This window comes from Seriola dumerili, unplaced genomic scaffold, assembly GCF_002260705.1.
Source record: "Seriola dumerili isolate Sdu_G_001 unplaced genomic scaffold, Sdu_1.0 BDQW01000544.1, whole genome shotgun sequence".
Taxonomy (NCBI): Eukaryota; Metazoa; Chordata; class Actinopteri; order Carangiformes; family Carangidae; genus Seriola; species Seriola dumerili.
This window is the reverse complement of record NW_019174799.1, coordinates 107,546-116,417: the sequence shown is the minus strand read 5'-3', so window position 1 is coordinate 116,417 and position 8,872 is coordinate 107,546. Positions and strand designations below refer to the sequence as shown.

General features: G+C 41.2%; 1 protein-coding gene across 2 annotated transcripts in view; it reads right to left on the bottom strand.

The window, feature by feature from the left end:
• Window positions 1-3,555: 3,555 nt before the first annotated feature.
• The window catches only part of mgat4b (mannosyl (alpha-1,3-)-glycoprotein beta-1,4-N-acetylglucosaminyltransferase, isozyme B), an 88,506-nt gene continuing 83,189 nt past the window's right edge, over window positions 3,556-8,872 (bottom strand). For both annotated transcript variants that reach the window (XM_022764495.1, XM_022764496.1), the window contains exons 14-15: window positions 5,181-5,293; window positions 3,556-3,814 (exon numbers count right to left, since the gene is read on the bottom strand). In XM_022764495.1, the coding sequence (XP_022620216.1) occupies window positions 3,791-3,814; window positions 5,181-5,293 (137 nt within the window). In that variant the 3' untranslated portion in view covers window positions 3,556-3,790. The remainder of the gene's footprint in view (window positions 3,815-5,180; window positions 5,294-8,872) is intronic.

The following is an 8,872-nucleotide window of genomic DNA, read 5'->3' as shown; positions in this document are numbered from 1 at the left end:
CCCCCTGGAGCTGAACCTCGTGGACAGCGATGATTGGTCGAGGTGTCAGGAGGTACTGTGCGCTGATTGGCTGTAGTAAGGCTGGTGAAAACGGATTGTAACTGATTTTATTTTAATAACAGCAGGTACAATGAATAGTGTTCTCATAATGTGCTGTTTATATGAAGAATTATGAAGAAGAAAATAATTGGAACATATCTTATTTTATATATTTGTTTTGTGAATTTCACATGAGGAAACCTTTATTTGTTTATTCAAATTAACTGTTTATTCAACTAGTGTAATTAACTAGAGCTTTAATTAATGTATTTTCATTTTGTTCACCTGATAGCTACTTTTACTTGTTACTGGTGAGTCAGTTTAATACAGTTTAGTGTTTTGCTCCATTTATATGATGGATTTATATAAATATAAAAATATTTCACATCATTTAATTTAAAACATAAACATATGGATCCTGAATGACAATCTACACATACACTGCCATGCTGCCCTCCCTCTAAAGCACCAAATGTGAATTAATCCACCGCTGACAATAGTCCCTGACAAATGTAAAATCTGTTCATTCTGTGATCGAGGATCATGTGATCTTCATCCACGTGAGCGTCACCTCAACAAGCTGCTGTTATTCCATGATTCACTGTGATGAACCTGAACGCTGCTTTTAACCTCGTCAACACTAAATTCACTCCTGAACATTTCAATTAAGTCACTTTAAACTTACTATTTGGACACAGTCACAGACATTTACCTGCTCGGTGACATGCTAATTGTTACAGTAATTTATATGTACTTGTACTTTTTTGGTTTTACTTGCAGGAACGTAACAAAGTACTCAAGTAATATTATCAAATACTTCTTCTTCTACTTCTTGAGTATTTCCAGTTACTTTATATGTCTCCTTCACTACATCTCTGAGATCTCATTTTTTCATTGCTGTAGTTACTAATTATTCTTTAGATAAGATTTTACACATAAAACAAACATGAATATATGAATGAATGAATAATGTGAACGACTTGGAGCTTCTTTTCACATTTCAGATGTCTATGGGTTAAACTTTATTTGAGATCAAAACTCTCAGACACACAGGACTGATGTCTTCAACATTAAATGGACACCTGCATTGGACAGTTGCGTGTTGGATGAATTGAGGTTATTTCAGTGCCTAAGTCTGAGATATACTAATAATACTAAACCAACAGATGTCAAATAGGATGGATTGATGTGATGCCTAATTATGCTGTGTGATTCTGGGTACATGTACATGTTAATGTTTTATGTTTGTAAAACATGAACATGATATATATTCATATATCTTAGATATATTCACAAAAAAATCAAAGATCAGAGAAAAGTTGGAAAACAGATCAGTGACTCACAACTTAGTTTTTTCTTCTTTCCTCGCCCATGAATCCTGACGACCCCTCAGATTTACCTGGTGACCCTTTGGAGGAGCCCGACCCCTGTGTTGGGAACCAGTGAACCAGCCAACTGTATATAACATAGTTAAAACCAACAGCTACAACATTAACACGCTGCTGAAGCATCAACACATCAGTTCATGTCATAATATCATGTACTGTATAATAATCTCATTTTACATCATTTTGCTTATGTACTTTTACTTAAGTAGGATTTTTCATGCAGTACTTTTACCTGTAATTGAGTATTTTTTACTGTATTGGTGGATCTAAATACTCCAGAACTGTGTACTTGTAATTGTTGTGTTGGTTGAAGTTGGAGACTTTTATTGTGAAGCTGAAGATCAGAGTAAAATGTCACTTTTTTGGGGGGGGGTCACTTGTACTTCCTGTCACCTCACCTATTTCCAGGTGTAAGTGGAAATGAACTCAACTTCAACTTTCAGCCTGGAATGAAAAACTTCCGACTTCACAGTCCTGTTCTTCATCAGTGTCTCACCACAGACCAGAGAGTGATGTCGGGGTGTCGTCACCTTCTTTGATGAAACCTGATGACATTTCCAGAAATCTGCCCTCAGCCCCCCAAAACCCCCCAAAACCCCCCCACCCCCCCACCCGAGATCTTCAGAGTCAACAGTGTGAAATCCACCAGCTCACCACAGACTCAAAACAACCTCACAGCAAAGCTTCATTTAAATTTCTGTCTTTATTACAATTCACAGATTGGATAGAAGTTTGAGATCTTTTAAATAGAGTTTATCTAAAGGATACAAAAGACAAACACAAGATTATAGTAATGCATTCCAGTGCATCTTACAAAGAAAAAAACAAACAAACCTCGGGATGTTTCCTGAAGCTCGAAGACACTCAGTTCACTTCAAATCTGAAAAACTGAAGTTCTGCTCGGTCTGGTTTCCATTTCTATCCCCATGTGAATGAATGAAGACGCAAGTTTGGACGGGTGGGGGTGGGGGGCTGCATCTTAATGAGTCTGAAGAATAAGTCGTTGTCGTTGTTGGAGGAAAAACTTTGATAAATTTCTCCCTCAGATTTATTTTGTTCCTACAAATGACTTGGTATTTGCCCTGAGGCGTCACAACAGGTTGATCTCACCCTGGTTGAAATCACTGAAGCTCAGAGCAAAGCCAACTGTTAAACCAGCTTCTGCATCTTGACACCCTGCTGATTTCTGCCCCAGGGGCAACAGCCAGAGCTCGATTTATACCCGTCTCTGTATCCAAGGTCTGAATCAAATAATTAAATCCAGTCAGTGAAACATCGAGGAGTGTTAAAAGGGCAAACTTCAGTCATTTAATCTGAGGGAGAAGCTGCTTTACAGAGACATTCAACTGGTGGAAGAACTTATCATTTCTTATCATTAATTAGTTGTTATTAATGAGAGAAAGAAAACATGGATCAGTGTTTTCAATGGAAAACTACAGCACGATAAAGTACAACAGAGGAAATTACAGTACTGTAGAATATACCAGGGTACTGTACATCAGAGTACAGTGGAGTACTGCACAGTAGAGTACAGTAAAATAGAGTAGAGTGAATTCAAACACAGAACAAGGCCTCAGTTAAATAAAGCAACTTGAAAAAAGTAAAACACCAGCTGTCGTCATCAGGAGTTTGAAGCCACATGGATGTGGATCTGAGGATCTGAGGGTCTGAGGGTCTGAGGGTCTGAGGGTCTGAGGGTCTGAGGATCCGGATCTTGGGTGTCGCTACATCTTCAGTCCGGGTTCAGTTTGAAGACCTGCTCTTCGTCTTTAAGGCAAATCGCTGACCGCCGGAGGGAAACGTGAGACTGAACCCCGAGCAGCAACTACAGACACATCGACACACTGAGGCATTCATATGAGAGTGTGTACATCTCTATGCATATATGCACATACATGGTTACTGAGGGGTATACTGGGGGGTGGGGGGTGGGGTAGTGTTGGTAGAAAGGTCCGGACAGACCGTCAGATAGAAAGAGGCCTTTGAGTTTCGAAGCAGCAGTTTGATCATCATCAGTGTGTCGCTCCCGCCTCCGCCTCGCTCGTTACCAGTGTTTCAACATTAATCTACTGTATGTACATTAAATACAGGTTCTTCAGGAGTAATTACAGCTTCATCAGGAGGCCTGTCATCATCATCATCATCATCATCAGTCGTCTGTCTGTCTGTCTGTGAGTGTGTTTCTGTGTTTCCAGTCTCTGGTCTGTTCAGCCTGCGGTGGTGAGGTCCGGCCACACGGCGGCGCTGTGGCACCGTGGTGGGGATCTGGTGAGCAGGACTGGAGCAGGACGGCAGCTGACGAGCGTCGGGTCGGCTCGGCTGACCGCTCAGAGGTGCTGAGGTATCACTGGGGGGGCGGAGCCTCACTCTGCTTTCTTTATGAAGATCTGAGACAGGAGACAAACCAGAAGCCAGTATGAACCAAGACCCAGTAACAACCAGTATGAACCAGAACCCGGTAACAACCAGTATGAACCAAAACCCGTTATGAAGATCTGAGACAGGAGACAAACCAGAAGCCAGTATGAACCAAGACCCAGTAACAACCAGTATGAACCAAAACCCAGTAACAACCAGTATGAACCAAAACCCAGTAACAACCAGTATGAACCAAAACCCAGTAACAACCAGTATGAACCAAAACCCGGTAACAACCAGTATGAACCAAAACCCAGTAACAACCAGTATGAACCAAAACCCAGTAACAACCAGTATGAATTTGTTTCACCAGCGGTGGAAAGTACATTTACCTCATTGCTGTTCTTTTTGAGGTACTTATATTTGTCTGAGTATTTCCATTTAATGCCATTAAACAGACCGGGTCCTGGTTCATACTGGTTGTTACTGGGTCTTGGTTCATACTGGTTGTTACTGGTGATTTGACATGTATGGATTCCTGAAAATTGATCCAGATATTTCATGAATGTATAGAAATGTGTGTGTTCTGCTTTTCTCTGAACTACATTTCGACCATCACATGACGCTGAAATCCTCCACGCAGCCCAGACTAATTCAGTTAGACAGAAACTTTCTCCACACCAACTTTCAAAGAGGTCAGAGGTCAGAGGTCAGGAGTTCACATTCAAACATTCGTAGCCCACAGTCCAGCTTTGTGGTCTGAGGGAATGACATGAAACTAAGGTCCCCTGCTGGACTCAAACCAGGGATAGGGTGGTCAAAAGTCCTAAACCACCAGGGTCAATGAAAACCTCTCACTCCTCTTGTTGTGGTGAAGAGGCTCCTAAAAAACCTTGACTACAAAGAGCTGGTGTCAAACACTTGGTCCTCAGTAGATCGGGACCGGCTGAACTGGCTGTACGCCCCGGGGACTCCTGATGGAGGTCTGGGTGCGTAAGAGAATCTACTGGGGCCGAAAACCAAGAACCGTCCGAGAACATGAATGGGACATCGAACACCTTCAGTAGAGGTCTGTTCTCAGTGAGATGAGGAAACAGAACGTTGATATCCTGGGAGTACAACAAAAGGAACCTTTTCAGGGACCTTCAGAACCCAACCCAGGACCCAAGTAACAACTGTCAAGAACCAGCATCCTTCAGTGCTCAGACATCATCAAGGCCCGGGGGAACTCCTGAAACTGTAACAGCTTTATCCTTTTCCAAAGCACCTGGAACCTCTTCAAAACACCCCTTGGGCCTCTTTAAGACCTTGGAAAACCCCTCGAGGAAGCTCTTATGTGAACTTTCCTGACACATAAAAACAGGAGCTGTGGTGGATCTGTCCGTGCAGTCTCACCTCGCTGAGGATCACCCAGACCGGAGAGTCCGTCAGCACTGAGAGACGCATGGCCTCCAGGGGGCCAAATGTGGGGTCCACCTCCCCCTCTGCGATCCCGTTCTGGAATGTTCCTGGAAGAAGAAAAGATCGATCAGATCAATAACCTGATGCTGTGTCATGAATCTGTAACATTCACAGTTTTTTGGAGGGGAAGAGCTGGAATTTATTGTTTTGGATAAGAATAGATTTTTACGTTTTTTGTGAAAATAGATAAAAAGGATCCGAAACAAAAATCTGATTTAACAAGAACTATTTTAAAGACGAACTCGATGCAGGAGAAGACTCAAGATTCAGAGCTTTATTTCCACATGAAAACAAGTTGCACTGCACAATAAATATTTGTTTTAGTTTGGTCTCTGGTTGCTATTCATGAGTAAAGAAAAACTGAAACTGTAAAACAAAACAAATGGAGCAGTACAACACAAAAGTAAGGAAGGAGTCATTTGACAAGTCTTAATGTTCGCATAAATGTGAAAACTACCTACCTTTATTTTATTTGTTTATTTCATTAATGTTTATCACTGTTTGATAAGAAAGTTATTCATTTAATTTGAATAAATTCAGCTTTATTATCAAGTAAAATCAACTTAAAGCTCCTCCAGTGTAAAGGTCTGTGTCCATGTGTAGTGTGATTATAGATCAGCTCTAGCTTCTATATTAATACTGTGAAAGTATCAAAGCCTCAGTCCACAGAGAAATGCACACAGCCTGTATTCAGAAACTGAGCCTTAAAACCAGCCGTCAGGACTTCTGGAACTTTGTGATGTCACAACAAAGCAGTCACCAAGCCCCGCCCACCTGGACCCACCATCCAAACCTTGCAGGATTTGGTTTCTCTGAGAGAGGAGATGTAAAACTACACTGAGATGGTTTTTGTTTCTTAAAACCACAATAAATCTTCTTATGGGTCAACACTTCAAATAAAACACAGGAGAAGAAAATATGGAGCTTTAAGTTTTCAGGAAGATGAAAAATGACATTATTTGCCTCATCACACTGTAATTTGTCCATTAAATCAAAACAATCCCTTCATCTTAAAACATTAACCTTCAGTATCACAGGTTTTTAAGGGATTTACTCAAAGTTAATAATTTATTTTTTTCATTTGCAGATGGAGGCTCCAGTAATTAAGGGATTTAATGTTTTTTCTGCAGATTTACAGGGTTGTAAAAGGTTCCATTACATTCACCCAGAGTCCATTAACTGACCCCTGTGGTTCTGTGGTGGTTTTCTGTCTGTACCAGAGTCGACTGTCAGAAACAAATGTGGTGTTTTTTTGTGTTACTGTTGCATTTGGCTCCATCAGATGTGATGCAGTGTCCCACCAGTGTTCGGCTGCACCTCAACAGAGCAATAATCCCTGGGAGGATTTATTTAGTGGGATTATGGTGCTGGCTGTGATGCTTCCAGGTACGAGTGTGACCGTAATCCCAACAAAGAGCAGCGACTGGGGGGTGTGTGTGTTATTGTTTATCACAGGGTATTATCTGTTATTATTGTGGGTATTATGGCTCTCATTCAATATCCAGCCACATGTACTGCTGTTTGAGAGGCTTTCTGAGAAACAGATCACGCAGAGAGAAGCAAGAAAATAAAAAACCCAGAGGTTTAACAACAAAACTGAAACAGACAAATCAGACTCTGAGGCTCTGTCTGAGCAAACTGCAGCTATTTTTTTATTCTATCTTTAGTGAACAGTTACAGGTTCAAAACAAGGCAGGCACCACCCTGACTAATATTTAAATTATTTCCTAATGAGGAGATAAAGGAGGCAACACACACAATACAAAACACAGAAAACGTGACCCTCCAAAATGATCTATGTGACTGTTCTCATTCACTGATCCACCAACTAGATGGTTTAAGTACTAGTTTCTTAATGTTAGGAAAAGATCATCTTCATGGTTAAAAGCAACCAGCTTTTATCATCAGATGGCAGAAGACTGGTCATGAGCAAACTGATTTCCCAACTGGAGCACGATGAATGATTCTGTTAATGCAACTTAATACAGTCGCTTCCAGAAAGTCGTTGGTTTTGAGTAAATATTGAAAAAGAGAACAGGGACTTAAAGAATGAGACATAAAAAGATGAGTTTTTATATATTTAACCAAACAGCATCTCTCAGCTTCACCAGCTTCATCTTTCTGCTCGCAGGACAAGGATCTGCCACTTTGGCCAGTATCCAAGCAAACCAGGCAACCAGGTTTCCTCTAAAATATCACAAAGAAAATAAAAAATATGAAATTTATATATTTTCTATTTTTGGAGACCAACCAGCTCCTCTGACGAATGCGAACATCTGATCCAAATTTAAAGGTAATCCATCTGATAGAAGCTGAGAGGTGTTTCCATCCCATCCCAACCAACCAACCAACCAACCAACCAACCAACCAACCAACCAACCAACCAACCAACCAACTAACCAACCAATCATCTGTCCTACCAACCAACCAACCAACCAACCAATCAACAAACTAACCAACCAACTAACCAATCATCTGTCCTACCAACCAACCAACCAACAAACCAACCAATCATCTGTCCTACCAACCAACCAACCAACCAACCAACCAACCAACCAACCAACCAACCAACCAATCATCTGTCCTACCAACCAACCAACCAACCAACCAACCGTCCTACCATCATCATCACAATCACCATCATCACCATCATCATCATCATCATCCTCTCTGTTGTCCCCTCCCAAGTAGTTCAGTCCTGAATCCCTCAGATTCTAGTTTAAGGTGCGTTTAGTTCTCGGACGCTGAGATGTCCGGCGTTCCTCTCTACATGTGAAGGCAGCACGCTGAGATGAAGTGAAGGAAAGGCGGCCACATTGATCGGCCGACTCATCTGAAATATTAATGAGGGGGATAAAGAGCTGCTGGTAATTTATGATGTCAGGTCAGAGTCACACTCCTCCCTGCACAGCTGTCTGCCCTCCAGTTTCTCCAGGAAGATTCAGACACAGACACACAATTATGTTTTTGTTTGTTTGTTTGTTTGTTTGTTTTTGTGGAGGACAGATGGAGATGAGAGTTCACAGAGAAAAGATGGAGGACAGGAGGTGAAGTGAACACAGGAAACCAGAGGCTTCGTGTTTTTACTCTGTTGTGTTCAACAACAAAAACCTGAACCAGGACCTCAGGCCTCGGTCCAGGATCCAGATTAAACTGGATTATTCCCAGTCAGTCCACACAGGTGAAGAGGTGAACATGGATGTGTGTTCGGTGATATGTATGAAATTAAATCACATCATATGTTGATGTACCCAAAGAAAATTAGATTTAATTTAGAGAAATGAAAGACGATAAAGACGCGTCTGCATTAAAGGGAAATAAGATTCAAATAAATATAAATCAGATGTAATAGAACAAAACAAGATGAAATTACGAAACCAAAACACACAGGTCAAAATTATGATATTCATCTCTGGTCATTATTTAGATATTTACGTTTCATTCATTTTCGACTCTTAAAGCGGAGCTGCATGAGAAATAAACCAAACACTTCATGAAGGAGTGTTTCTGACACCTGAAGCTCAGACTCAGTATTTTCTGAGTGACTTGCTGTTGGCCGTATGTCGCTGTATCTCTGGGACAGAGAGAGTCACCGGGTCAGGACGCCTCCATCCATCCACTGAAGG